This window comes from Ursus arctos, unplaced genomic scaffold, assembly GCF_023065955.2.
Source record: "Ursus arctos isolate Adak ecotype North America unplaced genomic scaffold, UrsArc2.0 scaffold_34, whole genome shotgun sequence".
Lineage (NCBI taxonomy): Eukaryota > Metazoa > Chordata > Mammalia > Carnivora > Ursidae > Ursus > Ursus arctos.
In genome coordinates this window covers 14,293,802-14,319,063 of record NW_026623030.1, presented here as the reverse complement: position 1 = coordinate 14,319,063, position 25,262 = coordinate 14,293,802, and the positions used below count along the sequence as shown (strand labels likewise).

At 46.5% G+C, this 25,262-nt stretch overlaps 1 protein-coding gene across 1 annotated transcript in view; it reads right to left on the bottom strand.

Moving 5' to 3' along the window:
- The window catches only part of SVOP (SV2 related protein), a 50,335-nt gene that overhangs the window by 15,279 nt on the left and 9,794 nt on the right, over positions 1-25,262 (bottom strand). The window contains exons 5-9 of the mRNA XM_026515060.4: positions 17,434-17,558; positions 6,106-6,169; positions 4,243-4,368; positions 3,631-3,759; positions 2,157-2,230 (exon numbers count right to left, since the gene is read on the bottom strand). Coding sequence (XP_026370845.2) covers positions 2,157-2,230; positions 3,631-3,759; positions 4,243-4,368; positions 6,106-6,169; positions 17,434-17,558 — 518 coding nt within the window. The remainder of the gene's footprint in view (positions 1-2,156; positions 2,231-3,630; positions 3,760-4,242; positions 4,369-6,105; positions 6,170-17,433; positions 17,559-25,262) is intronic.

The window sequence follows — 25,262 nt, the reverse complement described above, 5'->3', positions numbered from 1 at the left end:
AGCTCTTAGGAGTGCAGGGACAAAGCTAGAACGCAGTTCTGTATATTATCAAAGTCTTCGCCTCCACTTCCCTGCAACTGACCACTTTTAGGACAATCCCCTGCTAATTAGCACGTCTACTCAAAGGTGCACGGGAAAAGTGAGAATCGGTTAAACCAGAATGCAGAGTGGTAGCCAGGCCCCTTCTGCACACTGTTCACGCTGTACATCAGTAGAAAGAGAGCGCAAAGAATAGCTGAGATTCAACTAGTTGTGGATTTTCAGGTCATCACTCTGTACAAATCCCTCCCTTCCATCCTGCCCACATCCGGACATCGCCAATGGCTGCTATTTAAGGAAAATAGACCAGGGTCAGGACTGAAAGTTCTAAGGATGCCGTGTTGATCAAATTAGTGGTTCCCCAAACACGGTGGGCCCCATGCACTGGTGGCATCCAAGGAGATATGGGCCAGGAAGGCAACTGGACGGAGCATGCACCTTAAATGTCACTGTGACAAAAATTCATTTCACATTTCCTTTCAATTACAGTTGACCCTTGGACAGCATGGGTTTGAACTGCACAGGGCCACTTGTAAAGAGACTTTTTTCAATAAACACAGTATACTACTTCCAGTGCATTTTCTCTTCCAGATGATTTTAAAAACATTTTCTTTTTCTCTCGCTTACTCTAAGACACAATATATAATACATACAACATACAAAATATGTGTTCATTGACTGTTTATGTTACTGGTAAGGCTTCTGGTCAATAGGAGGCTATTAGTTAAGTTTTGGGGGAGTCGAAAGGTTTTGGACAGCTCGGGGGCTGCGTCTTGAACCCCCTTTCAGCATTGTTCATGGTCAACTGTATTTTGATGGTTTCCTAGTCTCACTTACTTGCTGATGAGTCCTGAACACCTACCCTCTCTCTGTGTCTCTCTATTAAATGCAACAATTCAGTGCCTTGGCAAATCATCAGTCAGTCTACTTTTAACCGTATTTCTCTTGAAAATCTAAGGTCTGCAACTAAGGTTTTTTTCTTTAAATCAGACATATAAAATTCCCTCTTAAAAGACATTTATCTGAACCTTTGTGAACTATTGGTGGGAATGCAAACTGGTGTAGCCACTCTGGAAAACAGTATAGGGGTTCCTCAAAAAATTAAAAATAGAGCTACCCTATGATCCCAGGAATTGCATTACGGGGTATTTACCCAAAGAATATAAAAATGCTAATTCAAAAGGGTACATGCACCCCTATGTTTACTGCAGCATTATTTACGATAGCCAAATTATGGAAGCAGCCCAAGCGTCCATCCATAGATAAATGGATAAAGACGATGTGGCGTGTGTATACACACACACGTGCACGCACAAACGGAATATTTATTCTGCCATAAAAAATAATGAAATCTTCGCCATTCGTAATGACATGGATGGAGCTAGAGAATATAATGCTAACTGAGATGAGGCAGTCAGAGAGACAAATACCGTATGATCTCATTCATATGTGGAATTTAAGAAACGAAACAGAGGAAAAGAGACAATCCAAAAAACAGACTCTTAATTAGAGAGAACAAACTGATGGTGACCAGAGGGGAGGTGGGTGAGGTGAGGGATGAAATAGGTGATGGGGATTAAGAGGACACTTATCGTGATGAGCACTGAGTAACGTATAAACTCGCTGAATCACTATATCGTATACCTGAAACTAACAGAACATTGTATGTTAACTATATTGGAAATAAACACATAACTAAAAAAAAAAGACATTTATCCAAGTCAGAAGTGAGTCCAGTTAAAGAAAAAGACTAAGAAAATACTAGTTCAGGTGATAACCTGGATAAGGCAGAGACCAGGAAAGTGATGAATTTTGTTATTGTTGCCTAAGAACAAATAGTTCTCTGTGCACCGCAGAAAAACCAGAACCCAGGGGCGCCTGGGTGGCACAGCGGTTAAGCGTCTGCCTTCGGCTCAGGGCGTGATGCCGGCGTTCTGGGATCGAGCCCCACATCAGGCTCCTCCGCTATGAGCCTGCTTCTTCCTCTCCCACTCCCCCTGCTTGCGTTCCCTCTCTTGCTGGCTGTCTCTATCGAATAAATAAAATCTTTAAAAAAAAAAAAAAAACAGAACCCAAAACAGGCCACGGGTGAAGGGGATCAAAGAAACAGCTCTTACCATATAAACCATAGCAACAAGGTTGTCCATCTAAAATGGGGTGTGAAAAGGTCCCTCATTCGGCCTCGGTCTTCCTGTTTCAAGACAAGGACATGCCATTTGCTCTCCTCTCCTCCGGCCGTGCTGGCACTGGCCTGGGACTGGTGGGCACCCACGGCTGGGAGGGAGGCTGCTCGCGGGCTGCACGTTCAGAATCCGAGCACCCAGGACTCGATCCCATAGCACAAAGTCCCCCGGCCCAGTGAGGCTCTCCAGCCAGGACCCAGCAATGTCTACAAGCTTGACTCCCCCAAGACAGAGACATTCTGCAGCCCCCGACCCCAGCCTGAAATCCTGGAGCCAGGAAGCAGACTCCACGCCGAGGACTCTCAGGAAGTCCCATGGACCTGGGGAGCAGGCAGTCAGTCCAAGGGGTGTCTAACCACTTCATGCCCCGCTTAAGCCAGTTCTAGGTCAAGAGCACAAAAATTAATGTGCTGAAACTCAATTCGCCAGAGGCCAATGTGCCAAAAGATTGATCAGGTAAATGACCCACATGCCAATTTCATATGATTTGCCACTTTATCAAATCCTTGCTCTATAATCTTTTTAAAAATATCTTATTTATTTGAGAGACAGAGAGAACGAGAGAGAGAGAGCATGAGCAGGGGGAGGGGCAGTGGGAGAGGGGGAGAGAGAGAAGTAGGCTCCCCTCTGAGCTGAGCTGAAGGCAGACACTTAACAGACTGAGCTACTCTACAATGTTCTTTTTAAGAGTGTATTCTATGAGGGACACCTGGGTGGCTCAGCTGGTTAAGCATCTGCCTTCAGCTCAGGTCATGACCCCAGGGTCCTGGGATAGAGGCCCACATCGGGCTCCAGGCTTAGCAGAGAGCCTACTCCTGCCTCTGCCTGTCGGTCCCCCTGCTCTCTCTCTCTCTCTCTGACAAATAAATAAATTAAATATTTTTTTAAAAGAAGAGTATATTCTATGACTGTGATTATATTCTTCTTAGATATATTTAACGAATATATTTTTCTTAGTTTGAGAAATGCTTGCTTATTTAAACATGTCTAAATGCTTAAAAAAGGATTATGGGCTATAGGTGGTTTAGTCTACCTGTGAATATTGCTTTTGTGAATAAAAATATATATTTTAGTACATTCTTGAATGAAAAGACAATACTCATTAAATACGTTTATTGAATATATTTGAGAATGTATTTGTTGAATATATTTTGAAATACGCTCATTAATATATACATTGGGAAAAATATACTCCTATTTACTACCTATATTCAAAAAGAATGATCCTTGAAACATGTTTTTGATAAAAAGATACATTACCAAGTTAATTCTGGAAAATTGGCTTTTGGAGAATTGGTCTGCTTCTGCTCTTTTTGCATGTCTCAGGATTTACCCCCCCCCCACCAAGTACACGCTCCCACGCAGGTGCACAAACACTCACGCCACGTACAGTGGGCCGGGCACGGACCTGTCTGGAGATGATGAGTTTCCCCAGCGGCATAGGGGCTCCGTTTTCAGTCGCTATCCTCTTTAAGGTGGCGATGGCCTTTTCCTGATTCCCGGACAGCACATCGTACCTTGCGCTCTCCGGCAGCCACTGTGGGGACAGGTGTGGCAGGTTAGGGTGAACAGAACACTGGGTCCCAGCCACATACTCTCACCTGGGTGTGGAGTCTTTGAGGGTGGGGCCTTTGGAGCCAGAGGCCTGGCTTCAAATGCTGGCTCTGTCATTGACTACATTGGTTGTGTGACCTTGAGCAATTACTTGACCTCTCTGTGCCTCCATTTCCTCATCCATAAAATGGGGATAATGATAGATCCCATCTCTTAGGGTTGTCGAGAGGGTTAAGTGAGATAATCCAGACAAGGTGCTTAGCACAGTGCCTGGAATGGGTTCATGCAGTTATGATCGCTGTTGTGATTATTATTATTAACTGGTGTTGCTGTCAGAGTCCCCCCCCCAAAAATCTTAAAAATAATCCTTACAGGACGGTGCCCTCCCCCACCCCCTCCCCACCGAAATACAGTGAACAGCAGGAGGCCAAGAGGCAAAGGTTGAGATGTCTTAAAGGATACCTACAAAGCACAGGACCGCAAAGAGGAGCAGCGGGACAGCCGAGAGGATGAGTAGCCAGCGCCAGCCCAGGCTGGGCATCACAAACACCGCCAGGATGACCTCGAACACGGTCCCAATGGCCCAGAAGACCTGGTATGGGAAAACGGGACCAGTGATGGGAGCAGCATGGTCAGCGCATGAGCAATGTCAGCGTCATTGTAGATGACACTATTGATATGGATAAGGGGTGCTGGGGTCTGCCGTCAGAATGGCCACCACTTGTCCTATGGTCCACGTGGTTGGACCAGGGCCACCATGTTGTCCGTCTCCCGAGGGTGCCATCTACACGGTACAATATTGGCATGGTACCCACTGGAGTGTCCAGTGTGGCAGCTCTGTGAAAGAGAGCAATACCACCTCGTGTGAGGTCAATATGGTAGTGGACACATTGGTTTTTGTTTACTGACATCGTCTCTCTTGCCCGCTAGGGCCCTAGCATCCTTTGTCACAACTGCCTCTTCCCTGCGGGGCTGAATATCTTCTGCGTGCTTCCTCCAGTCACTTCCCATCCGTAACCACCTTGCTCTCTGAATGCACTGCCTCCATGGGCTCCCTGTCTTCTGGCTTCCCGCTGGGTGCAGCCAATGGGGAGCTCCACAGAAATGGGAGGGAGGGAGGAAGGTGAGAGAGGCTGGGGCATTTATTCCCCCGGCTCCCTCTCTGCACGGTGCTCATGGGCTCCCGGAACCTCTTAGCAGAAGGTCACAGCTCCTGTCCAATAGCTCTCGACAGAACAACTCTCTCTCTCTCTGGACCGCTAATTACTTCCTGCCTTTGCCTGGCAACTGGTACTTCAGGCCTGGGGCTATTTAGAAAGAGTCCCTTTATCAAACCCTCTTCAAATTACCCTAATTTGAGTATGCCGGTTCCTGCTGGGACCCTACAAGTATTGTCCGTTGACAAACATGGTCCTTCAACTGCCCCATCCGTTCTGAGAGCCTATAAGAGCCATCCTAAAATCCCCTTTTGCTTCAATTAACCACAGTCTATTTCTGTTGCTGACAACCAGGGGTGATAGTCAAAATGTCCAACAAACTGATACAGTACTGACCAACCAGAATGGATACCAGACACCGGTCATACAGCCCCTGCTCCCAACACACACACACACACACGGCATTAACTCTTTAGTTTATAGATCATGGGAAGGGAAGTTCTAGGGGGTCCTAGGAGAGGACAGGGTGTCTGGTGATGAGGGGTAATCAGCGACCAGGATCTGCTGGCACAGGTACCCCTCAATGTTTCAACAGTTGGACCCTCCGTACCAGCTGACTACCATCCTTACTGGTCAGGGACAGATGCAGTCAGGGTGGTAAACTGGGCTGTGGGGTTCATGTCATTAATATTGTCATCGCGGTGACTAGAGAGTGGCATCACTACATCGCTGTGGACATCAGTGTCCAGAAGGGACAAATAAACCCTACTGCCACTGCATGGAGCCATTGGGCAGTTACATATTTGCCCCGAGAGCTTCCAGATCATGATCAGAAAACGGGTCACAAGACCCCGGCGGAAAGAAGGCTTGAAAGGGACCAGCTGGACCGAGGGCATTGTAAGGCGGCCTCTAGGCTACAGAGGTGGCCACTCACACAAGACACAGGGGAGCCTGGATACACACAGGGCTGGAAGGTGATGATATGGACGAGGGGCAGGAGTTTTGGTCCCCTTAGGGTACACCATTCGGCAGCAGCTTTCAGATAAAACCCATTTCCAGTCCAAGAATGACCTACCACTGGCCTGCCACCATTTTTTTTTTAAGAGATTGAATTAAGAGATCTCCTGCTCAGAGACTGAGCACTCTTGGGAAACCCAGACCACCCTCCTTACCTCAATCAGCAAAATACACTTGGCCCTGGCCTTCATGGGAAGGAACTCAGCGTACAGCGTCACCCTGGGAAAGTAGAGACATAGGAAAGGAGTTAAGGTCGGGACTGAGTAAGAAGACTGCCACAGCTTTCCGAATTTCTTCTTTTTTTTTTTTTTTTTAAGATTTTATTTATTTATTTATTTATTTATTTATCTATCTATCTATCTATCTGAGAGAGAGCGAGAACATGCAAGTGAGCAGAGGGAGAGGGACAAGCAGACTCTGTGCTGGGCATGGAGCTTAGACATGGGGCTCGGTCTCCCGACCCCGAGATCATGACCTGAGCCAAAATCAAGAGTCTGACACTCAACCGACTGAGTCACCCAGGAGGCCCACTTTCTAAAGGTGGGTTCTTTCTAGCCCTCCCAGTTTCCATGTTCGTAATTCCCTTCTCTAACATTGAGACACCCAGGCCTCATTATTCTCAATATATTTCATATTTGCTCAGTTTGTTTGCTGACTGTAACAATGCTCTAATTCTCCTAGCTGCTTCCTCCATCGACTGCATTCATGCCCCCTTCCCCTACCTTTCACTTCCTCAGCCATTGGCCATGATGGAAATAGAAGGATAGCTCTAAACTTCTTCCCCAGGCTGCCTCCCATTTGGCGAGGAAGACACCTTCTCTTTTCCCACATCTCCCACCTAAGTCCAGCATCTGAGCAACTAGATGACTTCATGTTACTCTCCGGGCTCCTCACAAGGGAGACGGGGTAGAGAGAGGCTAATTCCCATCGACCCTTTAGAGGCAGATGTTGCTGGTGACCCATCTAGATCTCCTGGGATCCCTCTAGTAGTTCAGTTTGCCCAACTCCCAGCTGCTGCTACTCATGGCTCATACCTGCAACCTTCTCCTAGAATTGCTCTCGAACAATTAGAGCTGCCTCACCAGAATGATGTCTTTCCCTGCATAACATCTGACATTTGAAAAGTTGGTCTTAGCGATACCATTGAGATTTAGGAACAGTTCTATCACCAGGACTCCTTCTTGGGGTTATGATAAAAGAAACCTCTGCCCAAAGAAGGAAGAATTCTTAGGAGCCTCAGAGAAAAGGCTAGGGCTTTAGTAGTTCAGATATATTCAATTCAGAGACAAGTATGAAGAGAAAGTCAATATCACCAGTTTAATTCATGGTATAAGTATTTAGTATATTCTCTCTTCCTGTCTTGATCTTTTGTCTTTACCTCTCTCCCTTTCTCTTTCGCAATCTCTCTCTGTAGCTAAGATCATACTCAAGAATTTTGAACCCTACTTTTTATTTGATTTACAAATAGCATTTCCATGCCATTAAATTCCTCTTACACACATATATTCTATCATAGGCATGTCCATACTTTTCTTAATAATAGCTACTTTTATTGAGGACCTACTATGTGCCAAACACTCTTCTAGATGTTTCACATGAATTATCTCACTCAAACATTTCAAATCAATGGGGTAGATACTGATAATCCTGTGTGTGTGTGTGTGTGTGTGTGTGTGTGTGTGTGTGTGAGAGAGAGAGAGAGAGAGAGAGAGAGAGAGACTTAGATTCTCATTTTCATCTCTACATCTATGTCAGATAAATTGTTAGTTGACCAGGATCACACAGCTAGTAAGTTAGTAAGTAGAAGAGCCAAAATTCGAAATTCTAACCCAGATCTGTCTATATTTGGTAGCCCATCAACCACTTCCCTATTTGGATGGTTTCGCCATTATAAACAATACTTCCATAAACATCTTTACGCTGGAAACATCTCTGTCTTCACGTGGTTTTCTTTTTTTTTTTTTAAAGATTTTATTTATTTATTCGACAGAGATAGAGACAGCCAGCGAGAGAGGGAACACAAGCAGGGGAAGTGGGAGAGGAAGAAGCAGGCTCATAGCGGAGGAGCCTGATGTGGGGCTTGATCCCATAACGCCGGGACCACGCCCTGAGCTGAAGGCAGACGCTTAACCACTGTGCCACCCAGGCGCCCCTTCACGTGGTTTTCTTAGGATAGGTCCCTGTTAAGTAGAATTTGTGTCAAAGGGCATGCATAGTTTTAAGGGTTTTGATATATAATACCAAAGTGCTTCCCAAAAAACTTGTTTTAATTTATATGCCCACAAGTAGCTCTCTCAACAAAAACCATTAGGAATTTCACTAACTCAGCTCTGAGAATGGGGATCAAGATTATAGCGATTACCATGGATGGCTTTTTTGAATTTTTTATGCTATTCTCCAAATGGTGTGCTTATATTATTTTAAAAAATCAATAATAATAATAAAATGAGAAGCATGTTTACCTTTCCTCCACCGAACTAAACTACTAACCATGCAAAAACGTGCGGCAGCATATTCTAAGGGCAAAGTTATGCCTGTCCTTAGATGGCAAGGATTTCTTTTTATAACGAAGCTATAGCATACAGTCTTTTTTTCTTTTCTCTTTTTTTTTTTAGTTACAGAAGTGGTACCTGAATGCATTTGCATTGTAAAACAATCAAGCAATTCACAAGTATACAGAGTATATGATCATTCCTCCTCTTCCCCATTGCCCCTACTTCCATTCCACTCCCCCAAAGCCATAACAACCAGGAGTTTGCTTTGCAACCTTCCAACCCTTTCTCTATGTAAATAAATAAATTTAAGCAATATATTTTTCTTTTTTCTTCCTTTCCTTTTCCTTCTCTCCTCTTCCCTACGTCTCTTCCTCCCTTCCCCCTCCTTCCCTCCCTTCCTTCCCTCTTTTCCTCCCTTCCTTCCTCCCTTCCTTCCCTTTTTCCTTCCTCCCTCCTTCCCTCTCCTCCTTCCTTCCTCCCTCCCATCTTTCTTTCTTTCTCTTTCCTTCCTCTCTCCCTCCCCCTTCCCGTCCTTCTCTCTTTCCTTCCTTCTTCTCTACCTCCTTCCATTCCCTCTTTTCTTCCTTCCTCCCTCGCCCCATCCTCCCTTCTTTCCTTCCTTCCCTTCCTTCTTTCCTTCCTTCCTTCCTTCCTTCCTTTCCTTCCTTCCTTCCTTCCTTCCTTCCTTCCTCCTTTCCTTAACACACGCAACACACTGTTCATGTCCCATCCGTACAAATGCCCCAATTCTTGCCACTTCCATGCACGCCCGTCTAGTTTCCAACTGTCACTACCTGCAACTCTCCCCTGAGTGCTTTCTCTGGTTATTAAAGCTTACTCTGCCAACCTCCATGGCAGACCAGGAGTGCCAAGGAACTGAAGCTTCCCAGGAGCAGCTCTCAACAAACGATATTTCTCTCATCCCTTGAACGGGACAACCTGGAGATGCGTGCTGCAGGATCTCCCAGACTAAACTACCGGCCCTAGCATCTCTGTGTCGGGATCTGCTTTCAATAAGAGTTTGGAAATCTTTCTATATTATACGTAGATCTGCTGCCTTATTTATAAACAGCTGCAACCCTGCTGATTAATACTTAGATTGTTTTCAATTTCTTGTTTTTGCCACCTATGCCACAAGGAACATTTTTTCCTGCAACTGTTGTGCCCCCCACTCGGCCATTATTTATAGCAGTTCATTATGAAAACGAGCTCTTTGATCTTCATCCAAAGTATGGTGATTATTACAATCACACTGAAGAACAGAAGAATGAGCAATGAAAGTAGCAACGCCAAGAAGCAATTGACACTGGCGTGAATAAATTCCCGCTGAAAAGAATCACATTTACAGCACTTGGCAATTAGAGACTTGCCATTTGGATCACGCGCTTGGAAAGAAATGACCTGTGATCTCCATTTGGCAGTTCTGCCTGGTCTGGAGGGGGAAGAGCAGTGCCAAGGACAGGTCTGTGAGCAAGGTCTATCTAGACACCAATCCGAAGACTCTTCAAGGGGGAACAGGTGGGCAGCTACCTGGACTATTAACCTTGAAGTGTGGCTAAGACACAAGCAGGCTGCCGTCTCAGGCTCTTAGCTAGGCGGCACTTCTGCTGAAACACACTGCGCCCTCTATTGAAAACAATAAACAATCGGCCGTCTTGCCAACCTATCTCTTGCATACATGTTGTGTATGTTTTGCAGTTAGAGGCAACGACCATTTTTTATGCTTATTCGCATTTTCTACATTTTCTAAAACAAAAATGTATTACTTTGTAATGATAAAAATTGAGTTCCTTCTCATTTTCCCCCTTGAGTTAAAGTCTCCTCCCTCTTGACGCTCCTCTATAGACAGGAAAGGTAATTATTGGGCCTCCTAAATGTGACCCTCTTTCCTGTCCTAATTAAAGGGAACAGAAACCGCTCAAACCTCCAGTTCTACAGCGCCAGAATCATCTCCAAGTCAGTACCAGGGGCCCAGTGGACATGAATGATTTACCAGGACTTTCTGACTATATAAGCTCAGAATCCTTTCACGACATCTGTTCAAATGTAAGAGCTCTGGCATTAGACGGGCGTGGATTTGAACCCAAGTTTCCCCACGCAGAAGATGGTTTGCACAAGGAGCCCCACGATTTTCCCTCCCTGTGTCTTGCTTCCTTGCAGGTCACTCCATGCAAAGTCTACTTCCCCATCCCTTGAACCTAGGCCTTGCAACCTGCTCTCGTTCACTAGAATGTTGCAGACGTAATGTTGTGCCAGTTCCAAGCTTGGGTCTGAAGACGCCCTACAGCTTTTGCTTGCTCACTTGGACCCCTGCCCGGGTGCTACGTGACCAGGTGCCCGGGCTAGCCAGCTGGAGTTTGAGAGGCTCGTGGAGCATAGATGAGTCGGCGGTGGCCGTGCTAGCCCAGCCAGCCCCCATCCAATTCACCAGTTGACTGGAGACATATGAGCGAGCCCTGCTGAGCCCAGAACAACCACACGGCCCAACTGCAGGATCGTGAGTTCAATAAATTGTTATTAAGCCATAAGCGTCGGGGTGCTTTGTTACAAAGCAAGAGGTAATTCCACGCTCCATTTAATAACCATCTGGCCTTAAGCAAGTCACTTGACGATCTCTGAGCCTCAGTTTTCTCTTCTGTAAACTGGGGATGATAGAATTGTCAATGAACAAGATGAGGTAGTGTGAAGAGAGCCCTTATCATCGTGCCTGGCACTTGGTAACCACTCAACGGACATTATGATGATAATCATCAGCACTATTAATGTTGTTATCATTACCACCAAGAGCCAATATAAGCACCTACTTTGGGGGAAGAAATAAAGGAAAGAAGAAAAAGAGGGATGGGGTACCTGGCTGGCTCAGTCAGTAGAGCACACAACTCTTGATCTCGGGGTTGTGAGTTCGAGCCCCACATGGGTGTAGCGATGACTTAAAAATATGGACTCTGAGAAACAAACTGAGGGCTTCAGAGGGGAGGGGAGTGGGGGAATGGGATAGGCTGGTGATGGGTAGTAAGGAGGGCACGTATTGCATGGTGCAGTGGGTGTTATACGCAAGTAATGAATCATCGAACTTTACATCGGAAACCGGGGATGTACTGTATGGTGACTAACATAATTAAAAAAACATTTAAAAAAATAAAATAAAACCTTTTAAAAAATTATAAAAATGAAAAGAGGGATAGAAAGAAGCACATAAAAAAGCAGAGATCAGGGCTGAGGGATGGGCTCTTTATTAGTAATATAGTTTATAGGTAAGTTGACGTGCGTCAACTAAAATTCTTGAGGTGATCATTTTGCAAGATGTGTAGGTTAAGTCATTACGCTGTACGCCTTGAATGTATAGTGCTGGATGTCAGTTACACATGGATAAAACTGAAAGAAAAACCATTTCTAATTTAAATTTTTAACAATTTTTAATTTTAAATAATATCACTTGTACTTATACTCAAATTCATTATAAGGACCTGTTGCACTTTAAATAATATAATATGTATTTATACTAAAAATTCCTTATAAGGACTTCTTGCTTATTGTACTTTTAAAAATTATACAGCAAAGTCTTATTCATTTGGTTTTGTGAGGTGGTGAGCAAAGCCTAAATGAACAGAAACTCTTGTTGCATTTAATTACATAAAAATATCTTCCACTAAAAAAAAAAAAATCTTCAACTAAATGTTTCCAAATAATGAACTTAAGGGAGCCATTTTTATAACTAGTTAAGAACAGTGCATAATTAAGCCATGATTATTTTTATATAAATGGCAGGAGTGGAAGTGCTGGAAAGCCAGTGGCTCCCTTGGGTGGCTAAATATTTCTTCTGTAATTTTGTTTCTGTTTTTTATTTGCTCTCCTCGTGGACAAAAGAGCTCTAGAGTGGGGTATTTCAGAGAATATATTTGCAGGGTCAAGTGATGTTTAAATCGGAGCTCTGCCCTTCGTTAGCTGTGTGGTCTTGGGCACGCTACTTAATTTAATCTTTAAAACCCAAGTAAGGAGGGCACGTATTGCATGGTGCACTGGGTGTTATACGCAACTAATGAATCATCGAACTTTACGTCGGAAACCGGGGATGTACTGTATGGTGACTAACATAATAAAAAAACATTAAAATAAAAAAAAATAAAACCCCAGTTTTCTTATCTGTAAAATGGGGATACTAATACCTGTGTCTTGAGGTTTTGAGAGTTTTAAAATGGTCATGTGGATAAAGCACATGGTCCAGTGCCTCGAACGTCGTAGCTCAATAAACAAACAGAAGGGCTGTGGTGGGGTTAAGTAAAGGAACAGCTAAGTGGGGAGGCATGACATTTGGGGGGCGGAGGTAGGGAGCAGGCAGGCAAGCTGAGGACCCTCACGATGGAAGGGTAAGGGGCAATGGCCCTCCCAGCTGCTCTGTGTCCTTAATTTTATTCCCCTGGTGTCCTGGCCTCTCTCCCTGAAGATCTCTTCCCTTTGCAGTTTTAGGAGGTGGGTTTGTCTGCCATTGGAATCTCATCTGCCTACAATCTTTCAGAGGTTCCTCAAAATTTCTGGTTGGCTGATGGCCCCCTTTTCTTATTTTCCAGCACTGTTCCAGATCTATTCTATTTCTTATACCTTTGATGACATTTCCAGAAACTGCAGAGAAGACATAGAAAATAGCGCTTCTCATTGCACCGTTTCAGACAAGAATCACTGGACATTTTGAACACGTAGTTCCTTTCCCTTCCCTCTTGTGGGAAGAAAATCCAGGTAGCTGTCTGGAAGCTGGTTCTGCTGTCATTTCCCTGGGAGAGGAATTTAACGCGTACGTCTGTGAGTGCATTCCTTCCTGCCCCTAGGGGAAAACTGTCCCCTGGTCAATGAATGGCTCATGAATGGGACAGTGGCTGCATCTGCAGGAATTTCTGGAGTTGGTCCAGACGTGGAGGACGTTGGCCACAAGCTCCTGACAGCCCAGATTTATGGGCTTGGCTTAATGGCCTCTGGCTCAAGCTTCGGTGGTTTTTAAGCCCATCCTAGGTCCAGGAGTGCATGTCAGATGTCTACTCTGCAGAGCCCCGGAGGGATCCATAATGAATAGGGAAGGAAGGACTGGAGAGAACGGAGAGTCACTCGATGCCCTTCCAGCCTCGAAGTGGCAGAAAGAGTCTGGGGATTTGTTCCTGAGTTCATTCCCCGTGGTTACATCTCCCGTCCCCATTTATTCTTTCCATAATTACCCACAGAGTCCAACGTCCATCACACTGGCACCTGAGCTGCACAGCCTTTGGCAGACCCGACACGTGCTAACATTCCCTGAGTGCTCGGTGGCGGGTACCTCACATCCATTGTCATGTAATATTCTAAGTGACCCCAAGACGTAGGGAAGCTATTATCCCCATTTTAGAGATGAAGAAACTGAGGCGCAGAAAGGTTTCGTGACTCGCCTAAGGGCACACAGCTGTTATGTGAGAGAGTCGGGAATCGAACCTGGTAGTCAGGACCAAGTTACGCTACTCCAGCGTTAGCATGACTCTTCTAGATGCCCTCTCCCAGTCTTCCCCGACCGTGACACTCAACGGGCTAAAGACGACAGCCAGTGAACTGTTGACCCCCAAGAGGCAATTGGGCCAGATCCTCACGCACCAAAGCCCGTCTGCCAGCAACAGAGACCAACTCAGAGCCCCCAGGATGGAGCCATCCTGTGTCACGTGGTGGCAAATTATTTATACTGGACATCTTCCATTGTGGAAGGAGCAGTGACTCACGTCGATGGAACTGACACATATTCTGGGTATTGGTTTGCCTTTCCTGCCCACGGGGCCCCACCCAGCACCACTCTCTGAGGGCTTTCCAAGTATTTGACTCATTGACACAGAATCCCACGTTACAGTGCTTGAGACCAAGAGAGCCGATACACAGCAAAGGAGACGCAGCAGTGGGTGCAGGGCCATGGAATCCACTGGTCCTATCATAGCTTATGGTACATTGCAGCTGCTGGCCTGACAGGGGGATGGAACAGCCTCTAGACGGTGCCGCGGAGGCATCGGCTTGGAGCTGGTGATGTTCTGTGAGGGTGGGATACTCTTTCAGGACACAATGCACCCTTAAATCAGTGCCCATCATACAATGCAACGCGGAAGGAAGACGTCGCTCTGAAATCAAAGGGTTGAGGAGGAATTTGTACCTCCCCCACCTGTGGGGTTAGAGGTCCTGGATCCCAGAGAGGGCACGCTTCCCCCAAGGCATGCTTCTCCCTGCAAGAATCCCATTCGACTTTAAGCAACGTCTCCCACTTAGTAAGTCTGGGTTCCTTGTGTCAAGAAAAGAGTCAGCATTCTGTCTGAGGAACTGACCCTGAGCATCAGGAGGCGGTAGGGCTGCTGTTATCTAATGGCACACCCACGTGATACGCTGGACATCTCTTGGTAACCCCCTGCCCAATTTTGGTGTTAAATGGACAAACAGCAGCTATGGCCTGGGAAGGACAAGGTGACTCAGGTAATGGGGTCTGGATCATCCCACCGGGTAAACCATCTCGATCAGCAGGAGTGCTGGCCAGAGGGGACGGGAACCTAGAATGAGTAGCAAGGGAGGGAGATACTAGGCATCAGTGGTAGCCGGGAGGCCAGCAGCAATAGCAGGGACTGTAGTTTATCCCACTAGCCATCCTCTTTTGAGTCTTTTTAGGGAAAAGACCAACCAGAATCCCGGAGAAACTGATCCCAGGTGGGGTGGACTTATTATATGAAGCAAGAAGATCCAAGAGGTGCAAGGGGTGGACTGTGGCGGGCACTGTGATATACCACCTGGACTCGCCCCTCAGGACCAAGGCACACAGTCCTTCTGGAATGACCTGCTAAGAGCTCAGAATTGGGTCCCTAGCAGGAACTGCCTTGGCCAAAAGTAGCTGCCTTGCCCAAGGTCATGCTTCCTCCTTGAGGGCAGCCCATGTCCAACGTGGCTGATGTGAAGGTATTAAAGTCCAGCCCCCATGCCTCGTTTTGGAACAACTCTAAGAAGCCATCCCAGCTCTAGAACTCCTACAGGGTCAGCTGTGCTCAACTTCTCAAGCTGTACTCCCTCCCTTGCCGGCGCTGATCTCCATAACCACTTGCACGCTAATCTCCATCTCACATTCTGTTTTCCGAGATCCCCGCCTCTAACAGGGACCATGTCTGTCTTGCTCACTGCTGCATCCCCAGCAGCTAGTACTAGGCCAGTTCTATGGTAGCTGCTGAAGACATACTGGTTGAATAAATGAGTAAACTGGTCCTTGTGGGAAATTTCCCTAAATCATTGCAACAGGAATTATTATTCCTTACCTTCAACCCATCCTACCCACCACGGCCAGATCAATACTTCTAAAGTACCTTCCCTGCTCAAGAACTCTTAGTGGCTCCCCAGTGCCTTTGGCCTGGCATCCGAGACCTTTAGGAAGCTTGCCCTGGTCTACCTGCCCAGCCTCAGCTTTCTGTTCTCATATATCTCACCCCAACCAACTAACCAGAATGGACCATTAGCCTTCCTCGGACTCAGCTACGGCTTCCTCTTTTCATTCAAGTCCCTTCCTATGAAATATCCTACATCATCCCCAGTCTGTGTCTGGGTCTTCCCCAATCCTTTGCATCTTCAATAGAAAGGCAGTACGATGCAATGGTCAGGGCCTCGGCTCTGGAGTGAGAGGGTCTGAGTTCAGATTCTAGCTCTGCCTCTTCCTGCCTGTGTCACCTGGGGCAAGTCACTTTACCTCTCTGTGTTTCCGTTTCTGTATCTGTGAAATGGGATGAATAATAGAATTTACCTAGGAAATTTGGGGGGGATTAAATGAAACAATCTGGTAAACTGTTGAGAAAAGTACCTGCTTCTTAGTAAACAGTAAATATTGGCCATTATCATCCTCTAGGATGGGGTCAATGCACCTTTCCTATAAGGGGCCGGGTAGTAAATATTGTCTCTGCTGAGACCACTCAACTCCGTTGCTGTATATGAAAATGGGCATAGTTAATATGTAAATGATGGGTGTGCCAATAAAACTTTATAAAACCAGTCAGCAGGCTGGATACAGCCCACATGCCATTGTCTGCCAATCTCCCAGGACAGAGTGACTTCTTCCGACAACTGTGACTACTCTCACTACCGTAACAAGACCACCGACAAACACTTGATTTGCATATGGTTAGGCCCACGCCGCCTCGAGCTTAGGTGAGAAGGGGGTGAGGGGCCTCGTGCCCCTCGTGATGGTTAAGAATATGTATGGATGCTGTAGGCAGACAGACTCGGGTTCTTAGTTCCACCGCATACCATATGACTTGGGCAAATGATCTCCCCCACTGAGTCTTGGTTTCAACCGTAAAATGGAGATGGCAATCACTCGATAAACACATACCTCCCGGGGCTGCTGCGATGTGTCCAAGAGAAACGTCCAATCAATGCTAAAGCTATTCTTCTTCTTCTTATTTCACATTTACGGCCTTCTAGCTATTAGGTTGTGTGTTTTTTTTTTAAGATTTTACTTAATTTTTTTAAAGATTTATTTATTTATTTGAGAGAGGGAGAGAGAGAGAGAGAGAGAGCAGGAGGAACAGAGGGAGAGAGAATCCCAAGCAGACTCTATGCTGAGCGTGGAGCCCGATATGGGGCTCGATTCCAGGACCCTGAGGTCACAACCCTAGCCGAAACCAGAGTCAGATGCCTCATTGACTGCGCCACCCAGGTGCCCCTTCAGATTTTATGCTTAAGTAATCTCTACACCTAATAATGGGGCTCGAACGTACAACCCGGAGACCTGGAGTCACACGCTCCGCTGCCTGAGCCAGCCAGGTGCCCCTATTGTGTTGCTTTTGTATGGTCAGTCATTACAATACTGCTAATGGTACTCTTCTCTGCTACATGATACCTCCTGGATACCAGAAGCCCTAGCGTATCATCTCTGCACCCCCCTCACCCCCCCCCCCCGCCAAAGGCCATGAACATAATTGACTGGCTATCCTGCTGGATGGCCAGAGCTGGGCATTTACTTACGACTGGGGGACCCCTCCGATCCCGAAGCCCACCAGGCCCCGGAGCACCAGGATCCAGCTGTACACGGGCGCGAAAGCACTGAGGATGCCATAGTACAGAGTCCAAAGCACACTGATCTTCAGCCCCTGCGGAGAAGGAAGACACCAAGTCACAGGGCTTCTCAGCACCTCCAGGCCACGTGGCCCTGGAACCTGTCGAAAGCCAGCAATGGGGTCATGCTAGACAGTAATCCACACAGCCAAGGGAATGCCAGGGATTCTCTGTGTGATGGTGGCAACCCTTCGGGGCAGGTGGTGTGGGAAAATTGTGGGGCATTCTTGGTTGTCCCAATGATTGGCATTTAACACGTAGAGCCCTGAGATGTTAGATACCCCGCAGTGCACGAGACCCAACAAAGACTTGTCTTGCATCCTGCACCATCTCCGATGGAACTTTCTACCCGACTGTCACGCAGGTGAAACCTCTATGATCATTTGCACCTTGACCTTCACTCTATTTGATACAGAAATAAGATTTGGGGGGAGGGGCATCGTTTGAATATACACTTAATTTTGCAGGAATGCAATGTCTAGGTAAGTCAAAGGAAGTTTGTGTGTGGTTTTATCCGGAACTTTACAAAATTGTGCGTCATTTCAGAAAGCCATGTTGTCAATAGCAACGCTGCATATGGTATTTGAGCCACTAAGGGAACACTTCAGTATCCGCGTTCACTGGCTTTCTATGTCTGTCTATGAATAGACTGATGTAAACCTATTTCAAAATGTCAAATATAAGGAAAAAAGCATCGACAAAATTCAGTTAAAATCAAGCTTATTTCTAATCAGGGACAAATATTAACTACTTCCTTTTATTACCTAGGCAATTGTGCAGGCATATTTGTGTACTGAAAATAAACCTTATCTAATTAATTGCCTCCTTTAAAAAAATCCTCCATTACATCAAACTTGGGGCATTATACCTGATTTATTTTATTATTATTATTTTTTTACCTGGTTTCTTTTAAAGATTATACGAGTGGCTATTTTATTTTTGAAATTATTTCTGGATAAGTAAGGGGCATTATTAAAAGTTTTTGTAGTAATTTCTAAGTAAAAGGAACATTGCATTTGCTGGGTTGAGAAGCACCTATAGGGACAAAACGTGGCAAGGCAAACATGCACATTCCTGCACTGTTAATTACTCTTAGAGACTGAGAAAAAAATAAGGGTGAAAGCAATTTAAAATGTTTTTGTTCCTTTTTTTTTTTTTTTTTTATCAAAGCCAACACCAAACACATTATGGAGTAGAACACAAATTTTATGTGGATTTTAGACCTGCAACAGGGTGTCTGGGCCAGTCTCTCTCCACAGTAATTTTCCCAGACCCAGCCTTGAGTTCACTCAAGGGGACACTTCAGGAGGAAAGGGTGAAGCACACTGATTTTAGCTTTATTTTTATTTTTTAAAGATTTTATTTATTTGACAGAGAGAGAGAGACAGCCAATGAGAGAGGGAACACAAGCAGGGGGAGTGGGAGTGGAAGAAGCAGGCTCCCAGTGGAGCAGGGAGCCCGACGTGGGGCTTGATCCCAGGACCCTGGGATCACGCCCTGAGCCGAAGGCAGACGCTTAACGACTGAGCCACCCAGGCGCCCCCTGATTTTAGCTTTAAAATTAAAATGAAATGGGGTGCCTGGTTGGCTCAGTCGGAAGAGCACGCGACTCTTCATCTCGGGATTGTGAGTTCAAGCCCCACGCTGGGTGTAGAGATTACTTAAATAAACTTTAAAAAATTAAAATGAATTAGAAGGGACTAGAGAGGAAATCTGGAGGTCTGCCAGATGATTTCCAGTCTCTGGGAAAATGATTATAAGTGGGAAAGGGAATATTTGAAATAACTTGAATTAGCTTGAAAGAAAGTGATTTCTTTTTCATTTATTTCATCTGATTATGTCCAAGAGCAAGTACCCATGTGGAGCTAGTCTGTCTTTAACACATTTAAAACAGCCACTAATCACTATTTTTAACAAACAGGGTGGGGGGGCAACCCTAACCGACTAGAATTTAGTAACTTTATTTTCATTGTATTTATTTTTGCAGATATTTCCTATTTAGGGCAATTGCTACTGATTTCTTATTTAAGACTCTACATAAAGCTTCCTTTTTCAAAAACATGCATTTGAAGGGTTTTTGTTTTTGTTTTGTTTTAAGATTTATTTATTTTAGAGAAAGAGCACTCGGGATTGGGGGCGAAGGGCAGAGGGAGAGGAAAAGAGAGGCTCTCAAGAAGACTCCCCACTGAGCATGGAGCTGGTTGTGGGGCTTGATCCCAGGATTCTGAGATCATGACCTGAGCCAAAATCAAGAGTTGGCCACTTACCCTACTGAGCCATCCAGGTGCGTTGTTTTTTTGTTTTTGTTTTGTTTTGTTTTTTAAACGAAATTGGTATGAAGAGAGATATTAAGTATATAACCAAACAGGTAGGATAGGAATTTTTAAAGGCTAGGGAGTTCTGGCTCTATTGTAACAAGAATAAAGCAACACTTCTGCACCCCTAAAACACATAACTATGCAATTAGTAACCTGCCACACATACACTTACTTGCTTTCTTTTGGCTTAAGCTAATTTAAGAGGGGTTTGCTTCCTTGGAACCCAAGGAGTCTTGAATCAGAAATAGGACATCATTGGGGGTGCCTGTGTGGCTCAGTCCATTAAGCGTCTGCCTTTGGCTCAGGTCATGATCCTGGCGTCCCGGGATGGAGCCCCACATCAGGCTCTCTGCTCAGTGGGGAGTCTGCTTCTCCCTTTCCCTCTGCCCCTCGCCCTGCTCCTTCTCTCTCTCTCTCTCTCAGGCTTGCTCACTCTCTCTCAAATAAATAAATACAATCTTTAAAAAAAAGAAATAGGACATCAGTAGCAGAGAAAATGAAAAGAGGGAAAACAGAGCAGGAGGAGAGGAGAGGATAGAGAAGAGGGCACCCAGACTGGCGCCTGAGAGCTAAGCCTCCCTCCAGGGACTGCCTGGGAGCTGCGTTATCCCGTTGGGGTTCCCGCGTGACCCCATGCCAGGCAGCAAAGACCTGCATGTGACCTGTTCTGTAGGGTCACAGCAGACTGCAGCTGGCTCTGCATTTGCCCGCTATGCCAGGGCTTTCGAGATGGCCAGGAAATTGGACTCAGCATCCATTTGTGAGTATCACCATGGCTACTGCAAAGGCACGGGCACTGCCAGCAAGCCCCACCCGAGCACTGCTCAAGACTCTGCAGAAATGTCTCCTGGGCTTTTGAGCTTTTCACTGACCACACTTGTCATTCTACCTAACACCTCTCCTGCCTTTCAGACTGTTGGCCCCTTCTCCCTCCTCCCCTCTCTTTCTCTCTCCTTTTCTTCCTTCCATATTCATTTACTGAGCATCCCCTGTATGCCAGGCTCTAGAGATACAAGCACAAACATTATGCATTCATTAAAATTGCTCATTCAATTATTCATTTAACAGTAAACATATATCAAGTGCCTGCTGTATGCCAGACACTAGAAATAACGTTATACATTATTCATTCATTCAATATACATGTATCAGACACCTGTTGTATGCTTACCACCAAATGAATGATATGCAACATTCATTCAATCATTTGTTCAATATGCATTTATTGAGCACCTGTCACATGCCTGGCAGTCAAGATACTATTATTCATTGATTCATCCCTTGGCCATGCATACATTGAGTACCTGCTGTTTGGTAAACACTGGACTTTGTCTTGGGCTCTAGCAGGGAATGTGACAGCCAGCATCTCTGACTTCATGGACCTTTTATTCCCGCTTCGTAAATTCCTGTCCCATCATTACACTGGGTCCTCACAGTAGCCTGTGGAAAGAGGCTGCTATTTCCACTCCCACTTTACAAATCAGCACAGCGAGGGTCAAAGTAGTTGAGTGATTTGTCCAGGATCAGCAGAGTCAAACCTGGAGTCAGGACTGCCAACCCCGAATGCCATACTTTGAATGAGCCACTCCCCTCCTCCTGGGCCTTTGATGGCTCCCGTTGCCTCTGACAGAGTACATACATGAGGGTATCATCCAGCAAGGACAGGTGGGTCTGGCTGAATGTAAGAGACCTTGGCCTGTCTAGCCAAAAGTTGCCATCACAGAATGTGGACCCCAGGTTGCCAGATAGCCCAATTAAAACAAACCAACAAAAAACCAACCCACAACTCTATTTTTATGCAAAATACATTATTTTTGAAACAGAGGCAACTGATTCAAAATCCTGTACAGCATTACATGGGTTAAATAAAACACATCTGTAGGCCATGCTGGGTTCATGGCTCACTGGTTTACAACCTGTAGCCTGGAAAGGCTTTAAGCTTCTGCTCCAAGAAGCTGAGGGTCTTGCCACCACTTGGGTGCCAGGTCTGCAGCCTCCAAAGGGAGCATGCTGATGTCATCATCAGGAGCATTGCTCAGCCCTGGAAGGCTGTCGACTCAGCGCCCCTGGTGTTGCCCAGGCATGCCCAGGACAAGGAAAACAGTCATGGGGCAAGGAGGCCTGGGGATCTTCAAAATATTGACACGTGAGGCCTGTTTCCTGCCAGCCACCTCCTTTCCCCTCCTTACAGATGACAAGAACCTATCGTCTTTGAACTAGCTAGTGCCCTCATCATATTCTGAAACGTTTCTTCTTTGAGTCGCAGCCAATAATAGTTACGATGGATCACGGGCTAACCACGCGTCAGTAAACACTGTTCTAAGTGCATTACCTACATTTCTAATACAACCCTCCCAGCAACCCTCTGAACTATTGCTCTTGTCAAGCCGATTTTACAGATGGGGAAACTGAGGCTCAGAGTGGCGAAACAATTTGCTTAAGGTTCGCTCGCTCAACAGAGGGGATGGAGCATCTTCACCCCGGCAAGGCCACACACCCACAGCTGCCCTTCCTTTGTGAGGCCACCATAAGCCCCCAGGGTGTAGAAACTTCCTGGGAGTCAAAGTGGTCCACTGAGTTCTAACCCTTAGGGGAGTCCCTTGCAAAGTCATGCAGAGGACCCCCTCCCAGAAGCCTCCCAGCTGGGCGGAGGCAGATCAAGGAGCTAGGAGGAGATTCTTGGCACTTGCTAAAGCTCGCCAGCTGCCCAGCTCACCCTCTGTTTCTGGAGGAGTTCTACAGAAGCTTTATAATTAGAACCTGATCCATCCTCCCTGCGGTTGGGCCAGAATTCCATGCAGAGAAGGGGGGGGGGTTGCAGTCTGGGGGCGCTTTGTCTTCTCTCTGGTGGGGAGAGCTAGAGGACCACTCTATAGGCACCCTCTCAGGCTTCATCTGTTTGAAACGGATGAATGTCGAACTGCTTAACTGAATTCGGGGGGACAATTCAGTTTTGTCCCCCAGCAGCCACGGATGTGGATTCTGCAGCCAGGCATACCTGCATTTTAACACGGGTATTTCCATTAACGGTCATGAGCTTAGCAAATGATAGGAATAATGGGCATTTATGAATTGCGTCCTCTGGGCCCAGAGCTTTCTGTGCAAAGTCCCATTGACTCCTAGAACACCTCTGTGGAAGAGAGACTATCATCAGCCCATTAATAGATGAGGAAACTGAGGCACAGGGCGGTCGAGTAACTTGTTCAGGGTTATGCAACCTATCTGCCGAGGAGCGGGGATTTGAACCTTAGCAGTCTGACCTCAGAGCCCACGCTTTCACAAGGATGTCACGTTAGCATTTCATTTGCCCAAATGAGCACCAGAGGTAAATGGGGAATTAGGGCGGCGCAGTCCCAGGTGTCGCAATGAGACGACCCAGAATGAACTCTCCACAACAGTGCAACTTGGCATCACCTGGGCCTTCGCTCTGCAGCCTGGTTTCTCAACCCTGGCACCCTTCACAGTTTGGACTGTCCTGTGGACTCTGGGAAACCGAGCAGAATCTCTGACTTGCTAGATGCCAGGAGCACCCCTCCCCTCCATTGTGACATCCAAAAAAACGTCTCCAGACATTGCTGAGTGTCCCTGGGAGGAAGGGGGAGACAAAAATCTGCCCACTCCCTCCCCGGCCGAGAACTACTGTTCTAGAAGTTGCTAGAATGTGTCCGCAACTCACAAGATTCAGTAAATGGCATTACTGAAAACCCTCCTAGGAATCTTTCTAAAAGCTGAGCTATAGTTTTCTCCTTCTTATCATAACACGAAGACATCTACGTCCCATGGGGTTACCTCCTGGGAATTCCGTTGGCACGACTGACGATGGTGGCAGAATCAGCACGCTCTTCCGAGGGATGTCAGGATCATAAGCTAACGACCTTTGGGGGCTTCTCGGTAAACAGAGAACACTCATCAGTAAAGTTACTTGCTGGTCTGGAGAGGATGGGAGAGCGGCAGAAAGTGGCAACAGGGAGATCCGATTTTCATCCATCCAGCCCAGCCACTCGAGAAGGGTTCATAGAGTGTCTGCTATAAGACAGGTGCTCCGCCAGGGGCCCGGAGCCACCTCAGGGAGCAAAGCAGGCACAGCTACCTTCCTCTCAGGCTTTACGACACTCACCTGGCCCCGCCCTCCCGCCCCTGGCAGACATCACTAATCGATCACAGCACGGTCCCCCTGAGCCTTCCCACTCCTCAAATCCATGTGTCTGGCATCCCCTACTGACTGACTGGAACAGACGGAAGGGACGACGCACCCATTTGCCCTTTAGTTTCAGGAACTCAATAAATGGTAGCTGTTACTATCAGCTATTACTAATCCAATCTCCTCTGACATAAGTAAGGAAACGGAGGCCCCGAGAAGGGCGAGTAACTTGCTTTAGTCAGCCAGTGGCCGACGGAGGCTCCAAGTGCAGGTGTTTTCACTCCTTCCCGGCTGTATTCCTCGTGGCTTCATGATTCAGCAACTGGGTAACAGAATTTGGGGCACAGTAAAGTTCCTTGTTACGGGAGCCTGCATTTTTTTGTGTGCATATGCATGTTTGCCTCAAGAACAAGTAAATTAGAAATGTGTTTAGCCAGAGACAGAGGGACGAGTCGTCCACCCCATGCCCAGGCTGCACAGGAAGAAGCCACGTGAGGACTTTAGAAGAGCTTTCTCCTTTGATTATTTTAAAACTGCGAAGGCTAATGTTAGGTCCAGCCTCAGCCACACATTTAGAGTCTCACTGCGGCAGCCCTGCGGAAGAATGGCTCTGCTTTAAGAGGTATTTTCCCTTCTTTCCTTCCTTCTTCCTTCCCTCCCTCCAGCTCTGGCTCTGCTCTATCTTCCAACCAGAAAATTGCTGAAGCAATGACTCACACCCTCCAGAAAAAGGAAGGGGGTGGGAGGGGGTGTATGGGCAGAGTTTAGAGAGCTACGGCCTGAAACCAGAGTCATCCAGGTTCTCTTCTCTTTGGGAGGCCTGGAGAGGTCTTCCCAGCTGACCTCCCCAGCCTCTAAAACCAACCAAGAGCCCCTGCGCTAAAATGGCTGCAGTTTGGTTTCCCAGCTTGGGCACCTCTGGTCCTGCCCCAGCCATTTCTTGGTGGTTTTATAAGTCAGTGTCTGCAGGTGCCTGCTGGCCCACGTGTTTCCTGTCCAGCCACAGTGGGAGGGGCTGCAGCTGGACTGCACTGTTCAACCATCCATCTGTCCATCCATCCATTGAGCCAACGTACATTGAATGCACATCTAAGATTCCACTAGCATCATGGTTAAGGCAAGAGTCTAGGCTTAGAAGGAGTGAGACCCGGGTCTGTGACATACAAATTGTGTGGCTTGGGCAAGTCGCCCACACCCTGTGCCTCAGTTTCCCCTTCTGTAAAATCAGATTGATAATGGTACCGGGGTTTTGGTGAGCTATCGCATGTATCATGCTTGGT